Source organism: Poecile atricapillus, chromosome 2 (assembly GCF_030490865.1).
Source record: "Poecile atricapillus isolate bPoeAtr1 chromosome 2, bPoeAtr1.hap1, whole genome shotgun sequence".
NCBI classification, from domain to species: domain Eukaryota; kingdom Metazoa; phylum Chordata; class Aves; order Passeriformes; family Paridae; genus Poecile; species Poecile atricapillus.
Window position 1 is genome coordinate 23963113 of NC_081250.1, and position 18467 is coordinate 23981579.

Genomic DNA, 18467 nt, shown 5'->3' on the forward strand with positions numbered 1-18467 from the left:
TATTATTCAATGCCAGTATGTCTCTCCTTCACTGATAAATGATAAACCACATAATAGTAAACAAAAATCCCCAAACAATAAACAATGACCAAACTGCTTCAGTTGGTAGTAAATGTACTCCTGCTGGTTGTAATTAGGATACCAAAACGTTTTTGATTCGGACTTTTCTTAAAATTTGGATGTTCTGTATGATGTAATCAAAATGACAGTGATGAAGGACTTTATTATGATGATGATAAAAGGACTTAACTCTTTACAATTGAGCAAGCAGGTTCTTAAAACACTAGTGCTTTAGATATGCTTCCAATCTTAAACTTAAAAGTTACAATTTTAATAATAATGAAATCCAATTATAGCTCTTTTTAAAACTCTGTACTGCTAATACAGGTCCTGATTTAAGTATGATCTGAAATTTCTTTTGGTAAATAAATAGATTTAGTTAAAAATAAATAAAAGGGCCTACCAATTAGCAAACCTTTATTTGCTTTCTTATCGTAAATTATATGGAAGTGTGCTAACAGCTTACAATGATTAGTCTGTTTTCTGTATGTGACCTCCTTGTCTTTGCCTTAAAGAAATACCTGTAGGCTAATTCAAAACTATAAAAAATAAAAGCACTATGAGCATTTGGTTTAAAATAGTTTAGGGTCCAGTTTAATTTCTGAGAGTAAAGAGAACAGTATGCCTTTCAAAGATTGCACTGTATTGAATCTCGTATGTGTATCTGAACTTCATAGTCAGGTCTTTGCACATCTAGGACGAAGTAGCTTTCATATAGATTTCTGCTATGCAACAGCTGCAAAGTTAATAATTTAATGGTTGCTTGTGGATGCTCCAGAAGTAGCACTCTACACTCTACTCATTCATATACGCAGATTGTATTAAAAAGAAAACACAGAAAGAGAAGACTGAAAAGGGAATGAAGAAGTTCTTTCAGCCTCAGTCAGATGTGGTTTAGATTAGGCTAAATTCATTAAAACAAGCCTCTTTTTTGAGTTGCTCATGTCTTCTCACTGGCGGTTTCCAAGTTAGCATGTTGAAGTACCTACATACATTATGCCCTTGTGCTTGTAATTTCTAACAGGAATGTGTTTTTACGCAGTAATAATGTTCATATAGTTCAGTGAGAACTTTAAGCCCCTAGGTACTAAGCATCAATCAGTTTGTTGTGTGCTTTGGTAGAAATAATTAGTGCTTTGGAAGGAAAATACTTCTGATTCCTTGCTTTTTCTGTTTTTAAGCAGCTTCCTTATCTTCTCAAAATGTAATTGTGATACTGCCTAGATCTTGTTTGTGAATGTCCTGTGTATGTAAATAGCTGCTTTGAATGATATTACTGCAAAAAGAGATCTGGGGGGCAAATAACCATGGAATACTCATAAATAGTTCATTGCAAACAGGTTTGCTCAAGCAAAACTGAAATTTAGAATGAAGTTTCTCTGTCTTACAGCATTAGAAAATAATTCACTATAGTAAAGTATCTAAGCATTGCAATGCAGTGTGTAGAGGAGTAGATGGAAGGAATTACTAATATAAATGAGTATGGGTCAATGTATTTTAGAATCTGTCTTTACTTTGGCTTTTGCACTCCTTCCCTAGAAAGTATATGTCTTTTAGCAGAGTAAGATTGATGGTGCAGAGATGGAAAATGTAGATTTTTCATATATACAAATAAGATTAGTAGGAATATTTTTTTTCTTCATGTCTGACTTCCCATCCCATTTTGGCTTTGAGTCTTTTATCCTGTGGAATGTTACAATTCAGTTACATTAGCCCCAGTGCTGGAAACATAGTTTAGTTTTACTTAAAATGTCACGTCTCAGGCCTGCATTAGGTAGTGTGGATGGGTACCCTATTATGTATGGTTTGGCAAAATACCAGTGACAAGCTCTGGAGAGTCTTGGCTGTGGAATTGTTTACCTGACATGGCTGTGCCTAGCAGAGGATGCAGCTCCTAAAGGGCATAGCTAAGGTCCTAAGTGAAATGGTAGCTGTGATTCTTGGTGAGGTTTTATTTGGCTGAAGATACCTTGTGCAACATTTCTAATCCATGCTTGGTCTCCTGCTGCTTAAAAGGAAAAAAAACCCAAACCTGAAAAAAAAACCCAAAAACACAGTTTATGGGTTTTCTCTTTGCTGTCTTTAAAAGAGATTTCTAAGTGTACATAAAGACAGTTTTTAAGGTGTTGTAGGAAATGCTTGTAAAGGGAGGAGAGCTCTGTGTATACAAAGTTCTGACATGACATGCACTTCGAAATTATGCTAGGTCTTCTGCAAGTGTTTTCCTTTCTCACATTATTAATTTAGAGTTCTTCATACAGCTTTTTTTTTGTTTGTTTACTTGACTGTATTACTGAGTAGACTGGAATAATTCACTGAAGTTTTTGAGCTTAGTTAATTGGATACATTTTCTGGGTTTTGGCAGTTGCTTGGTCTCTTTTTAAGCAGTCTCTGGAACATCTCATTTTGGTGATTATTGTAGTATCTTACATTGTTTATGTCTGATTTACTTTCTTGGGGGTTGAGGCAAGATTACCTGCTTGGTAAGTTTTGTGCCCCTCAGCAAGAAAATACTAATCTTGCAACTTGAAACCTAGTAGCGTATTGTAAAATACCATTTCAAAACCTTAACACATTTACAACATATTCAAGAAGTAATTTTACATTGAAAACAATGTGCTTTTGCAATTGGCCCTACCTATAACTTTCACCATTCAGTTTCAAGAACAGTTAGGGATGTGTAAGCTCAAAGGGGAGAAAAAAAGCCTGATTGGTTGCTTTCAGTATCTTGTGATAAAAAATTCTTGTATATGAAGCACCTACTTGGAATTAGTTGAACTCTTTTAATTTCAACTCTTCAACTCTTTTAGTTTCAACTCTTTTGAATACAATGAGAAGTTATGCTTTCTTTGATCAGTTTGTTTTCTTGTAATCCATGCTCATGATATTAATAGACACTATTAATTACAGTTTTATAAAAAGAGATGATAGAGCAATCCTGTTTTATGTAAACATTTGGGATTAGTCTGCTTTTCCCCGTCCATCAGCACAGATCAAGTAGAAGTGTTGCTATGTCGCAGCTCCTGTAGACGGTTCTACTGCCAGAACCTTTTCAGATAGTACAGTTTTGTCCATGCTTTTTGAACACCACTTATTTCTTTAAGATCAGTATTTTTTCAGTAATGTTTAGAGTTATTGCAAAATCAAAATTTTTGCTATTGTGTATGTATATGAAACAGTTTTAAAACTGAGATCTTGTGCAAAAAGTGTTAGGCCAGAAGAAGAGCACTTTTAAAAGATTATTGATTATGATGAGATCTGGAGAACTTTGTGTGCTGGTGACAGGTTGTGGAGTTTACTGTTTTTTGTTTAAAGTTAGTGGAGGTGGATGATTGAAATTAACTGTCAACTATTTCACCATAATTGGCAGATAATCAGTTGCTTCTGTCATAAGTTCCTTTGGATAACTGAAATAAAAGTGTTTCTGTACTCACAACGAGATCAGCCCTGTAAAAATGTCTCTCTTGCAAACTGAATGTCAAATATTTAACTTAGGTAATTAGCTTATATAGTTTATACTTACGATTTAGGTTTTTAGTTTATAGGCTCGTCTTCCCATTGAGATGGAAGGCTTAACAGAGGCTTGCCACTGGGTTCAGCTAAATTTGAGATGAAGATGTTCTCTTGTTACAGATGACAGTTTTAGAGGAAGAGAGATTGAAGGAGAGGCTTGTTCCTTGCACAGATAGATTTTATTTTTCTCCCTGTTCATTAAAAATTTTCTTCTTGGGAGTAAACAATTAAATGATAAAGTGAAATAAAGTGAAAATTTAATAGGTAAGACCTGCTGTAAGGTATCTGTAGGCAATACTGATTAACTTGTCCTGCTGTCCCTGCTACAGTTCATTGAGTTATTGTTCAGATAAGTCTGGTGCTTTTAATATTTTTTTTTAAATTATTTTTAACACTTTGGGTTTTTTCTTTTTTGGCAAAGAAGGAGAAGAGCATCTTGTAGTTTGCTTCAGTTCCATATATACCTTGAAATTATTTTATCAAATCTATTTTGTGCAGTTTCCTTAAAAGGATGTTGTGTGGGTTGTGATACGTCTTTGACATATCTCAGTTCTGCTGGATCAGCAGGACCTGCTACTCTGATGCAAGAAGGAGCTAAGCAGGTTTATTCTGCTTTAGTATTGCTCTCTGCGTGCCTAATGCTGGGTGCTACAATATGTTCTCAGTGTAACTTGACATTTCTTGAAATTAAAGTTCAGCTGGCTGCTATTTAATTTTCTGGCTTCTGCTACCCTCCTCTCCTCTTCCTCTTGAGGCTGGCAGTTTTACAGGACTCTGCTTGTTTGCTGTGATACACAAAGGGAATCTTTGGGAACAGACATTTTCTTGCAGATTTTCTTCATTGCTGGAAGGATTAACTTTAACAAGTCTAGTACACTGAAAAACATCTGACTTCTTTAAATAGTCTGTAGCCTTTTTTCCTGTTCCAACCTGTGTGTCTTGCCCCTTTATTTGCTGCTTTCAGTCATTTGATCATTTCTGTTAATGAAGGCAGGAGGAAAAAACACATGCATCACTGAGGCCCTTTCAGAGTGATCCTGTGCTTCTATTGGCACACTGGCTGTTTGCTTTTTGCTATCAACATGCTTTTGCAGTGCCTGCTTTTTAAAATAAATTAGGAGAATGAAATGCTCATGCTGTTTGGCCACGGTATTTGAACCAGAGTTTGACTCCCTAGCTGAAGGTAGCATATCTTTCACCTAGCCAGTTCTCACGTACCTCTTGTGTTCTTCAGATGCAACACAATTTTGCCATTTAAAAGATTTTACTTACCTTCATGGGAAGAGGAAATAAAAAAAGAGGAAGAAAAAAAATGTTTAAAATGTGTCTGAAGTGGCAGTTAACTTTGAAACGAAATAAATACAAAATGAAGTCTTTGTAATATTTGTTTTCTACATGATTTGTTTTTAGTCTTTGAAAGAAGGAAAGCTTCTTAAATGTTTACTACTGATACTCTTCCCCCAGCTCTGTCACTCATTGCCTCTCCTAAGGATACAGCATTACTTGGTTAGCTGTGGGTTTGGCTACTTTTGTCCTGTGTGAACACTTCAAAACTGATCCTTTTGTTTTGTTTTGGTTTCTTTGTTTGTTTTGGTTAATTTTTTTTTCTTTTGTTTTGTTTTGATCTGAGTTTTTGAGAATGGAATGAGGTGAAAAAAGTAAAAAAGATAAAGAGGGAATTTTAATAATTTATCAGTATTGTCTTTGCCTCAGTTAAGGTTTTAAAGAATTGATTGTTGTGGCTAGTTGGTTAGATGTCGTTGCCTATCTGCAGTAAACATGTGGATGTGCTCAGGAGGTGCCTTAGAGCTCTGTGAAAGGGGTTATACGAGCTTCAGAAAATATCCAGGCCTTTTGGCTTGCTTATCCATTCTGATAAACTCAGCAGAATGCACACTTCATAGTACTGTGCAGCATCTGGTCAGTTTAATTCCAGATTCATCTGTCTGAATGTGAACACGTATCAGAGCAAAAAAAATTAATTTTTCAAATAACACAACGTTCTAGCTAGCCCTTATAATTGTTCCTATGCTCAGTGCAACTTTCTGATCACATTTGCTATAAGCTTCTTTTAGAAGTTTTATCTTCTGCTTATTGATGTATTTCTGTGAGACCTTTTAGTGCTACAAATGATGTGTTGATGGAATTGCTCAAGTCAGCAGTCCTTGTTTTTAATGTCAGAATTTCTGAGGGGAACTGTCAAGGTTCCCTGCTTTATTGGCTTTTTACGTCTGTAACCTTGTTACAATATTTTTTTTATAAGTCTGAAGGTACTTCCTCACCCTTGTTAGTGAGAACTCTGCTTTCGCAGACTGTGCATTGTTCCATCTGCTGTAGCCCATTTTTGTTTGTGTTTGACACCTCTGGAGATGCAGAACTGAAAGAGCCTTTCTGATTTAGCAAATCCACCTCCTATTGCCTTGGGCTGTCACACCACAGGAGGACACTGCCAAATAAAATCTGAGATAGTTAAAGTGGAACTTGTGAATTTTTGTTCCTCCACACCTCAAACCACTTTTAACAGCTTGCATGCTATTATCTTCTCAGTTGTCTTATATTCTTAATGTCACTTTTGGTTTGGCATTCATCCAAGCAGTAAACACATTCTGGTGCTGCTTTGTCTATAGCAGCAAAGTTTTGATCTTTTCTGCTCATCCTGTATCACTTAGATTCTCACCAGGTCCTTACACATTTTGACATAATCAATTTTCACCTGCCCTACCTTTAATTGCTGCAACACTACCGCAATGGGTCTGTCAGATATTTTGCTATCACAATAACTGCCCTGCAGGTTTTGCAGTTTTCACCTGATCATATGTGCAGTACTTTTTCTCTTGGAGTTTCAAGGTCTGCATTGAAACACTCCTCTTAGTCTTAATCCTGGCATATAAAATGAGTGACTCCACTACTAATTTCCACCAGTATTTCAGGTGCTCTCCGCTCTCCTCTTTAAGCAAAAGTGTCTGAACAAAACCTGTTTGAATAGCAACTACTCTATTTCAGGTCACTTTTCACAACTGTTCTCTGCTGTGAAGCCCAGAAGAAATTCATGGCTACTGTTGTGATTAGTCTATTATTCTCCCTCCTTTCTTATTTACTTCACTGCAATTTCTTCTGGTTTTATTTCTATCTCTGGTTGAAACAAATAATTCACAAACTTGCAAGCTGCTTTTTTTCATTATATTGTTTCTGGCTTTATCTTTTTTCCTTTTTTAACTACAATTTCAGAATGACACTAATTAGTTTTTTTTTGAGTCCATACATAAATGTTATGATTAAACATTATTGTTGTCAAATTGGCTGCTTGTTCCTATGCTGTTTACAGCAGCCATGTTGGGCCACTGATTTTACTTTGGTAAAAGTTATTTTTTTCACTGCTTTGTCACTGTGTTACTGTTATTTGTTTCCATTCCATACATACAGACTGATATGTTGTAGCATACATGTAGACTCTGGCCAGGGTTTCTATCCTGAGGGTCTTGAAAGGCTCTTACTAAAATCAGTGCCATATCCTGCCTGTTTTCTTACTTGTTCTGAGTGCTGTATTACCTTTACTTTGTAGCATTTCTCATCTTCCTGTGGCCTATGTATAAGCATTGTATGAAAAATTAATCCAAGCCAGCCAGAACTACCTTTATGTTTTCATGTTTTCATGCCCTGAAACCCTCTGAAGCCTGGGAAGTAGCCAGGCTTCAGAGAGTGTCCCTTTGTACATGGTCTGGGAATTTCTTCCTTCTGTGATTCCTCTTCTAGCTGCATCCTGTACTTAGATTCCTTAAGTGTGGGGGTAGAATTTTTCCTCTATTTCTTTCCTTTAATTTTGGAACAGGGCACTGGTATAACCTGTTTCTCACTACATATTCTATTTCTTTGCTGTGAATATTTCCTTTGATTTCCTTGATGCTTCCTAGCATCAAGGTGTCTGCAGGATAGCAGTTTTCATGGAATGGTTTAGTTGAGGTGTTAGGGCATAGGTTGGACTCCATGATCTTAAAGGTCTCTTCCAATCTAGCAATTCTGTGGTTGAGAACATCAATTGTTATTTTACCTAAGTTAGCCACAGGTCATATAAGCAGTAAAGCCCATGCAGAAGTAACATTCCTATGGTATGTCTCTTTAGTTGGTTGCTGTCAGATTGAAGATACTGTCTCCAAGCATGAGAAGTCAGTACCCCAAAAGGCAATTGGGCTAAAGCCTGTTAGGATGTTAAGGTGTAGTCCTTTTTTTTAAAATTTGTTTTTTCCTTGGCTACTGATTTACATGATATGATTTTTTTCACCCATTTCACTGTACTGTTCATATAGAAATAGGCTTGATTTAAATTACACCTTAGAATTTGACACATTCCTTCATCTTATCTGGCATCTGAAGCTGTTCACCTGGAGCCATCCTTGCTGATTTTGTGGGGTTTAATTTGTTTAATTCTTTTTTTCAGGAGGTATCTGCTGATCCTTCAGGAACTCTCACAGCTGCTGAAGAGAGAAAAGAGAAGGTTCCAAGCCCACATCTCAGTCATCTCGTGGTTTTGACATCTGGAAATTCACTGTATGGCTTGGCAGAGAGAGTGGTGGCCACAGAATCCTTGTAGGTTGTTTACTGTATACACTGTATTTCTGATCACTGAAAGCTATTGATTGTTTAAGAAATTGTGGTTACAATCCAAAGCCTTCTTGACAGGTCAAAAATTCCTACCTCTCAATGTGATTTTAAATATGAGTGATAAAGGTAATTTCTTTATTAAAGGTACTAGAGTCTAATTCTTTGGTATAGCAACATGTAAACACAAGAAATGAGATTTTACTGCAGATGATCCAGTAATTTATGATAATACGTGGTCAAATCTAACAGGAAAAAAGTTTAATTTCAAAGAGGCTAATGGGAATATTTAATCTATATGGTTCATTTCACCTTATATTAAATACTTGACTCAGAACTGCTTTGTTTCCTATTAGTTTGCTTGAATTACCATGTTCTTTGCAATGGGTGGCTATGTCACACCACAGGAGAAGAGATTATAACCAATTAATGCAAATATTACAAAGTGATTTTTGTTTGATAAGAATAATAGTAAGAGTCAGATAGGAATTATTTTTTTCCTCACACAAGATGACACTTAAAAATTAAGAGTTAATTTTAATTTTTTTTTTCATTTATGCTTAGTTAGAAATATATTTCCTTATTATGTTATTAACAAATTCTACCCCTGAGAAGGAATATGAGATCAAATTTGATTTTATAGATTCATTAATATAAAATTAATTGGGAATGTTATTTTGAAATTCTAAGATGGATTTATTAATATTGATGTTGACTGTTGTGGAAACTGTGTGACTCTTGGTCACTGACTTTACTAGACCTCGGCTCAGACTTTTGCAGTGTATCCTCAGTAAAATAGAAATTAGAATTTTTGATATTCAAGCCTTAGTCTCTTTATTCAAGTATTTCCTTCTTTGCAAATACATTTTAAAATTGTCAGAATTGAGAACGCTAGTTGATATGCTGGCATGCAACTGATACGGTTGCTCTTGGGACTAAGTTTTCCAAGGTTGCATGTTGTTATTGCCATATGATATGTCATATGTCAGATATGTCAACTGTAGAGTGAAAATTGTAAAGAGACATGCCAAACGTTGCACTTAGTTCACAGGAAATTTTCTTTGCTTTCAAAGGGTATTTCTGGCTGAGCAGTTTGAATTTCTTCAGCCTCATCTCGATGCAGTGATGCCAGCTGCCAAGAAGCCTTTTCTTCAGCAGTTCTATTCTCAGGTCAGAATTGTGTAATTCACAGCTGATTTTCATACAGAAGAGTTGAAACTTGTACACTATGGTGCAAATACTTCTACATCATAGTTATATATTGCTCCTGCTGGCCAGATATTTACTGAAGTGAATTTCATTTATTTTCTATTTCAGACAGTGTCAACTGCCAGTGAACTGCGTAAACCAGTTTATTGGATTGTTGCTGCTAAAGCCATTGATTATGAACAAATGCTTCTTCTCATGGCTAATGTGAAATGGGATGTGAAGGAAATCATGTCCCAGCATAATGTATATGTAGATGCTCTTTTAAAGGTGAGTATTTTATGGGAAACGGTGTGCTAGAGTTTATATAAATACTAAATTGCTGCAATACTTGACTAAAAGTTTTAAAAGTGGCATGGCTGGGACAATACATCATCCTGACAAATGGCAAATTGCTGTGAGATCTGTCCAGAAGTGTCATTGTTCTTACTTCTAAAGCATTGTTTTCAGTGATGATTTTTTGACTACATGGTGTGTGAAGGTGACCAAAAAATTTAATGAGTCTCACATCTAAGTCTTGAATGGTAGAGAAATGTGTAGTAAACAGAGTAACACTAAGGGAAATTCAGTGGCCAGAGATAGCATTTTTTAAAAAAACCCAGAACACATTATTTGCTGTTCTGAATAATTTTACTGATTGTCTTGGAGATGTATCATAGGAGCTGTAGGACAAATCAGCACCAGTAATGATCATGTAATATCTATTTGAAGTTTCTATATTTAGAAGTTAACATTTGAAAAGGAAGCTAAAGGGAAGTTATTCACTCAACTTGTCAATTGCATTCAGTAGATATCATTATATAATTGCCATGTCTTATGGTATACAGATCTAGTTCCTGGAACAAGCCCTTTCTCATCTTTTTATATATGCCTAAATAATGTTTCTAAAGGTCTTCAGAGGGAAGTTCTGTCAGTGGTAGAATTATGCTAATTAATTATACTGTATTAATTACTAATTCTTCTCAGAGAAACTAAAATTTTTATTTTAAAGATGTGTGGAGTGTGAATCTCAGAAGAAGCTACACATCTGTGTGGAATAACAGTTTGGATAAAACCTTCATACTTTGTAGCTCTTCTCTGCTAAAAAAAATCAGTGCAAAGAAGGAAGAATTTGACATATATCATTGCACTGAATTTGATGGAATCTTTGTGATTATCCTTATTTATGCTGACATGACTTTTTGATATCAGTATCAGTACAAAAGCTTTTAAATAACTGCTAAGTAAGGAGTGATTTTCTGTGTACACTAGAACTCCAGGAGCATTAGATGTGAACACACTGTTTAAAGTAATAGTAAACTACTTTCAACTGTGTGCACACAAAGTTCTATATTCAGTCATAGTATGTTGCAAGCAGATAAAGTGGAGAAAGAGGATTGTTGGAGAAACAGATTATGGAGCATTAGGCATCTTCATCTTCAAAAGAATGAGTTGTATGGCAGTTAAAGCATGACATAGTGGTACCCTGCATCTTGTTGCCAAGTAATCTTTCAGAAGATTTGTGTTAAATGCCAGTTGGTCACTGAGGTTCTCTTCTGATTTTCTCCACTTACTGAATTTTTGAGAGGGGGGGTAACAAAGGAAAAGGAAAAAACCCTAGATTAACACCTTGGAAATAAAATCTTTGTTGGGCAAATATGGTCGTAAAAGACTGCACTGCAAATGACTTTTGCTAGTTATATAGAGGAGTTCATTACCAGTCTTCTTGATATTGAAGTAATTTCATACTTTTTTATATGATAAAGGCTTTTGGAAGAGGACTTCTGTTTCACTTTAAGTCACAAAATCATTGTAGCAGAATTTGCATTCAATTATGACTAGTTTCTCACTCAAAGTATCAGCTGAAATCCATCCAGGCCACTGATGATTCATGTGGAAACAGGTGCCTTCCTTTAACCTGAATTGTTATCTAGTACTGCAGTGTGGTCCTAAATTGTTAGATTTGGCCTTTCAATGGGTTGTCAGCTCCTTCTGAAGTACTGAGAAATTATCTAAAGTGGAAGGTGGAAGAATGAAAAGTGGTTACAATATTTCTGAGCTTCTCTTTGAAAGCTGGTGGGGTGGATATTTAGAGGGTTAAAGAGATCATAACTGAATTTTCCTCAGTGGCTGTATTTTGACTTAAAGTAGTTAAATATGAGTTTAAGGAGTGAGGCAATGAAAATGGCATTTGAAGGATAAGCTACTAGCTTCATTTTCAGAGGTGTCAGTTTCACAGAGAACTCTTGCTCTGAGAACAGAGCAGCAGTTCAGTTAAAAAAAAATCACGCAGGTAATGCTGTGAGTAATATACTAGAAAGTGATATGTTTTCTACTTTACACATTGAGTTTGTGCCTATTAAGCCTCTCTCCTTTGCTCTCACTTTTCAGTATTCTCTTTCATGTGCATTTCTAATTAGTTGTTGCTGTTGCTGGATGTATAGAATATGATCCGTATATCCTGAAGGAATAAACATCTTTAATGTTTTATTAGGAATTTGAGGAATTTAACAGGAGGTTGAGTGATGTGTCTAAGAGAGTCCGTATTCCATTACCAGTCTCCAACATCCTTTGGGAGCACTGCATACGCTTGGCCAATAGAACTCTTGTGGAAGGGTAAGTATTTATGGAAGTCTTACTTTTGGCTAAGTATGTCTATAATGATAATGTTTATTTTATAGACTTAAAAGTTTTAATGTTATAGTGTCCATGTGAGTTCATGTGCTTTTGGAGACCCTAAAAATTATCACTGCATAACGCACTACTCAGTGATTGTTTCACAATCTGGTGCAGCATTAAGCCTAAAGAGGGTGGTCTTGTTCCTAGATACTGCTGAAGAATGACACTGAATGTTTTCCTGAAGCATTTGAAAATACAGTACTCTTTCAAAGAAAGTTCCATATAAAAATAATCATTTCCCAGCAGAGCAAAGAAGGAAGTTAAAATCTATAGTCAGTACTTCCATGGTGATGCCATTTATCTTTGCCAGGAAGAAAGTTAGTGGAGTTATCAACACTGTCAGTTTTCTTAAAGTAGCCATGGAACTTGATTTTTCCAAAGTCATCAAGAACAGAAGAGATATCTTAGTTGGCTTCATCAACCGCCTTAGTCAGGAACCTACACCTTCCTCATCCCTTGCTCTTATAACCAGTGTCTCAGTCTTTCTGGATTCAATTTTGTAGCCTGAGTATTGTAGACTTTTCATCCCCTGCATTTATTTTTATGGTTTTGTCCCCCTGCTACATATGATTGTGCTCTTACCAGAACTTTTGCCTCACAGAATATGTGCTGTCTTCCACTCGTTCTACATATGTTTCCATACTTCTTTCCTGGTTATCTTTACCCTATTCATTCCCTACTACCTATTTTACTTCTTTCCATCCCACTCTCCTGCTGTCTGCTCTAAATTAGGACCTCAGCAAAACATCCTTCTTCTGCAAGTGTTTGCCTATTGAGGATCGTCAGCTTCCACTGCTTCCATAAAGCCATCATTTTTTTATCTCCTGCCCATTTTTTTTCATCCTTTTGCAGTCTCTGGAGAGGTCAGTTTCATGTTCTGGGTAACTAAATCCATGCATGACCTGTCTCTAGCTTCTCAATTGCTTCATATGATGTATAGCCTATACAACTAGCTTTCCTTTTTGAAATTTTATTTTCTACTTATACCTCAAATGAAGTGAAACAGAGGCCTATCTCTTCTCCTCACTGTTCCTCTTACCTTTCAAGTTGATAACACTGTCAGTCACTATCAACCTTCTCTACCTCAACCTTTGTGTTTGTTTTCAGCTTGTTTCCTTTTCTTACATCACATCTCATTCATCTTTGTGGCTTCAGTTTTAATGAACCGCTTAGTCCTTAGCTCTGAAGATCATCACTCATGTTTTGCTCCATGCTACAATTCAGGTTCATGCTTGTGACATGAAACTTTGACCTTTACTTTCACCTAATCAGGTTGGACTAGGAATACTTTCATGATATAATGTATCCTGTACTGTTTCTGAAAGTGCAAAAAGTACTCATTATCATCTTTTCCCAGATATTTGCCTGTAATTTCTTATTCTTGGCCAGTTCTGTTATTTTTACATAGCTTGTAAGTTCTTTTCCCACTGTGGAAAGGGAAGGAAAGTGTTCTGAATAGCTGACTCTCTGAATAACTTTGTAACTTCTTTTAATGAATGTATGGAGTTAAAAGCCATGAAGGAGATGTTTCTCATCCAGTCATCCAGTCAACTGAAATTGCTTTTATCAGGCTCTTCACTGAATGAAGGATTACCTCCACTGCAGTCAGCTGTATCTTTCTTTAAATTTTGTCCTTCCCTGTCTCCTAGTTCTCTTCTCTTCTGTTTCCCAGCTGGCTTCTTGAGCCTATTGAAAATCATCTGCTAGTCTTCTATGAAGCTCCAGAGGACTTTCGCCTTGGTCCTCTCTCTTTTTGCTTCTGTTGCTTTTGCAGTCTGCAAATTCTTTCTGTGTACCAGCTCTAAGTGTGAAATTTCTTCATGTTCTTAACCTGACCTTGCTGTGTACTCAGCTTCCAGCTGCATATTTCTGCTGCTTCTTTTGCATCAAACCTAATAATCTAGGTAGTGTATAATAATTACAATCAACTTCATGAACCAGTGAGAAACTGAGCTTGTTTTAGATGTGGTCAAGGGTTGTCACTTGTGGGAGCAACTGGTGGATAAACTGGATTAAGTCTCTCGAGTCACTGTGCCCCAGACCCTGCATACAGTTGAAATTGGCATTCTTGAGGGCATTGCAGTGTCATTTCCTTTGATCTGGACAAGTGCAGTTCCTTATCTATTTGAAGAACTGCAAAGATCGTTTTCCTCATTTGTTGTCTGTCACCTTGCTGTGATCCTTGCTAGTGTTACCCTGCCATTGAACTCATCTACTGCCACCTCTAACCTGTCACTAAATTGCTGTCAATTTGTTCTCATTAAATCATCAACTTCTCACAGGGATGAGCCAGTGCTGCCACCCTTCATCCTCTCGTTGCTGTGGCTGCTTTTGAACATGGAGCTTTGTGTCTTTGATGCTCCCACTTGGTTCAGCAAGCTCCTGGTGACCATTCCTAAATGGAATTTCAGACTCCTTTCAGACTCCAGTGATCACTTGAAACCGCTGTCCAGTGTGCTTATTGGCATTGGTTTAATTTCTTCTGACTTATAGTATGTTGTTCAGTGTAGGCTTTTTTGTGACTTTTGGGAGAGGAGAGTGTGATTTTTCTAAGTATCAGTGGGTACAGTGGGGTTCTGTTAGATGACTGGGTTAAAATATGCTGTACTAATGCAAATAAAGCTCTGCAGCAGGCATCCTAGGAGAAGTTCTTGTCTGCTTTTGACTTAAAACCATAATTTTGCTTCTCCTCAAGGTTTAAAAGACTAAGTTAACTTTGAGAAGCAAAATTAATTTTTATTTCCTTCACTGTTTCTCTTTTTAGGTATGCCAATGTAAAGAAGTGTAGCAATGAAGGACGTGCCTTGATGCAACTGGATTTTCAACAGTTCTTAATGAAACTAGAAAAGTTAACAGACATTAGGCCTATTCCAGATAAAGAATTTGTGGAGACCTATATTAAAGCATACTACCTGACAGAAAATGACATGGAATCCTGGATAAAAGAACATAGGGTAAGAGTTAAATTTGCATTCTTTTCCTCTCTATTGAGAAAATTCACTCTGATGATAAAACATGATGATAAAAACATGCTAACAACTAGGAATAATCAATCCTTCCATGCATTAAAAATTATATATTCATATATAAATATATATATATGAATATATATATTTTCATTTATTACAATAAAACTTATATAGAAAGCAGTATAAATATAAATGTATGTGTGCATGTAGGTATTCATTTTTATCATATGAAGTTAGTATGTGTTTGAACTGGTTCAACATCTGATGACTGGGGAGGATGACTAGGCCAGTCACATCTGCCTATTGTATCAAAAAGTGAACTAGAGCAAAGGGAAATTGAAAACAGCTGAGCTGTTCAGAGTATGCCAAAGTGCACAACTTGATCATCAGTGATTATGGTTTGGGTTTTGTATTGTTTTTAGGAGTAGATTGCTTAAAGTTGTAAGGCAGAAGGAGAAAAATCATTGCTTTTTCTTTCTTCGTTTGATAATGCTTAATCAACATTTCTTGCTAAGTCTATATTTGTGTTTTGAAAACGTTCAGATGCTTTCGCTCTAGTATATAACAATTATAACAGATCTGTGTAATAGTCACATGCTATTGGAGACACCCATCTTTGAAGTAAAAAGTCTTCTAAAGTGAAGCACTTGAAATCTGTATTTTGGGATTACTTTAAATCCCACTAGAAATGGAGGAAGGAAATATGTCTTTGAATTTTCCTTGTATTGCCTGGAGCCCAAGAGAGGTTGTGAGCCATGGGGTTTGATGACCTATAGGGAAAAACTCTTTTAAAACACATTGGTGAAAGCTGTGTTTTGGATCGGATTAAGACATAAAGGTAATACTGGGGAATATTTTGGTGTTTTCACAGTTGTTAAGAATTCTTTTCCTTTCATTTTTTCTTCCTTTATCATGTACTGAGATCAAAATAGTTTTGAGACTCTGGAGACAGAAGCATTTAGAAGCTTATTGGAAATGGGAAGTCAAAATAAAAAAGATCACTAGCGTTTATCACAGTTTGTTTAAAAAAAAAAAAGATTTTGTGTTGAAGGCTTAATCATTTGCATATGTATTTCCCACCAAGCCTCCTAAAGAATGGAAAATACATTAAAAATTGATTTATATACATGTTCACAGAGTTACTTTCTGTGAACTCTGTCCAGTACTTTTAAAGTCAAAAGCATTTTCCATTATAAGCCTCCATGTAGCAAAATACAGTTTTGTCCTCTGCATCAACTATGAAAACTATCCAGAAATGACTGAACTGCAGCTTTAAATCTCCCCTGTTTACTGGTGCTTCTATCAGTTGTAAAATCCACACTGAGTATGTGTACATGTTTTTAAATTTTCTATCTTTGTCTGGTGTTTTATTCTGCCCTAATATGATCTGCTTTTGTTTGCCAGGAATATTCCACTAAGCAGTTGACCAATCTGGTGAATATTTGTCTGGGCACCTACATCAACAAAAAGGCAAGACAGAAGCTGTTAGCTACCATTGATGACATAGACAGGCCTAAGAGATAACTGGAGAAAGCTGCTTTCTTTCTGACTTGCACCTTTTTTCTGTTCATGTGAAGCACGCAGACATTTCTCTTATGGACTAATGACAACATTTCTAATGTTGTGCATGACCTTTCTTAGTAACATTGGAGGCACTCTGAAGTGACAATGTTCTAAAATATGACTTTTTTAATCTGTAGAATTCTTCTCTGCTATTTTTCTTTTTTTTTTTTTTTTGGTTACTTGCCCTTAGTAAAGGGCCACTGTGTATCATTGATGAGCTGTACGTTTTGCAAAATCGTATACTGTAAGTAAAACCAAAATCAGAGAGAAACACATTGACTTAATATATCATTGATGCTCTTTTTAAAAACAGATTGAAAATATGGTTTCTTTTCCTCCCTGCTTTCATCTTCAGAAATTGTGCTGTATTATAGACCAGTGTAAAATGAAAGGGTATGTATAATAATTTGATTGATGTATCCTGCATGTGGATTAAGAGTGCAGATCAGCTAAGTACTCTCATGTTAAAGCCCATCATTCTCATATGTATTTAAAAATGTCTGTTTATTTCAGAATTAATATCAAAATTACTGACTTCAGATTAATAGAAGGTAATAAACATTGTATGCCAATATGATTTGTGTGTGAGACTTTGTTTTTCCAATTCAACAATGCAAAATGTCAGCAAAAATGTCAGGGAATTGGAATAATGTTCTTCTAAGTGAAGTTTTGGATTGATACTAAAATAATCCTCCTGTTTCCTGCTCTACTGTAGACATCCTGAGTGATCTTGAGCTAAGTAAAATGGCTTGACTGCATATGTGCCCTAGAAATAAATTTTTCAGAGCATCACTGACTTCACTGAAATTTTCAGGTTTACCTTTGGTTTTCAGTAGAAAAGTTTCAGGAATTTTACTTTTTATTACACAATCAACTTTTTGGAGAGCTCTCAGACCATTTTAAAGTAAACTTTGAGCTAATAGGTAAAATAAATGACACAGGCTGCAATCTACTGGTGTGTCCAACATGCTAAATTCTCAGTTTGGGATTCGTACTTGCCATTGTACTTTAATTCAGACATGAAGGAACTAGGAGTTAGTAAATGTCAGCAGTCATATAGTGACAGAAAGTTGCTCCATGGAGTCATCATAATGGTTCTTTTCTGTGGTCTAATTTCCTCTTCAGAAGTGTGCTGAGTGTCATTGTGTGAGTTCAGAGAAAGCCTATTCAGCTTCCTTGTTTATCTGTGTTTTAAAGGAAATAAGATTTAAAACAAAATTTAATACTGTTCTTTATTGACCATGCTGTCTTGCCTAGTTCCGTTTAAAACTTGTTTAGTGGTTTGTCACCATATATGTTGAAGCTGAATCACTTTTATCCTCATTAAAAAGGTGGTACAAATGAAAGTGTGGACTTTTGCGTCAGACTAAGTGCCCTGGAGTCAAATCCTGAGGGAGCTCTTAGAAGAAACAAAAACATATTGGGGACTATTAGTGTAAAATATCTTTCCATTTTCTTCTCTTGGATAAAATAAGAAATTCAAATATCTTTACTAGAGCTTTGGTGAACTGAACACATTTAATTTCTCCTGAAATGCTTAGGTCACTGTAATTTTAGTGCTTACCAAAAGGTAGAGGTATAGCCATTGGAATGCAGGGTCAAGGTGGGCAATTACATGAACCACAATCAGGAGTGGTTTTTTTGGTAGTTTATCTATAGTTTGAATTGTTACTTTTAAATAAGCCCCCAAATAAAAGAATGTGAAATATGCAGTGTTAAACCTATACAGCAGCTGTGTGATTTTCATTCATATATGCCTCAGAAATCATTGTGTTTTCCACAAGAACCTTTCCTTGCTGCCCAGGATTGATGCCAAGCAGGAAGCCACATAGGTAAATGGCCTACATAAATTCTTAGATACATGTTTCTAGGTTGTGTGAAATCGGGTGTTGGACTCGGTGA

At 35.9% G+C, this 18467-nt stretch overlaps 1 protein-coding gene across 1 annotated transcript in view; it reads left to right on the forward strand.

Annotated features, from left to right (window-relative positions):
* The window catches only part of VPS50 (VPS50 subunit of EARP/GARPII complex), a 76657-nt gene extending 58874 nt beyond the window's left edge, over positions 1–17783 (forward strand). The window contains exons 23-28 of the mRNA XM_058831995.1: positions 8009–8157; positions 9243–9339; positions 9487–9645; positions 11849–11970; positions 14798–14987; positions 16407–17783. Coding sequence (XP_058687978.1) covers positions 8009–8157; positions 9243–9339; positions 9487–9645; positions 11849–11970; positions 14798–14987; positions 16407–16526 — 837 coding nt within the window. The 3' untranslated portion in view covers positions 16527–17783. The remainder of the gene's footprint in view (positions 1–8008; positions 8158–9242; positions 9340–9486; positions 9646–11848; positions 11971–14797; positions 14988–16406) is intronic.
* Positions 17784–18467: the final 684 nt, after the last annotated feature.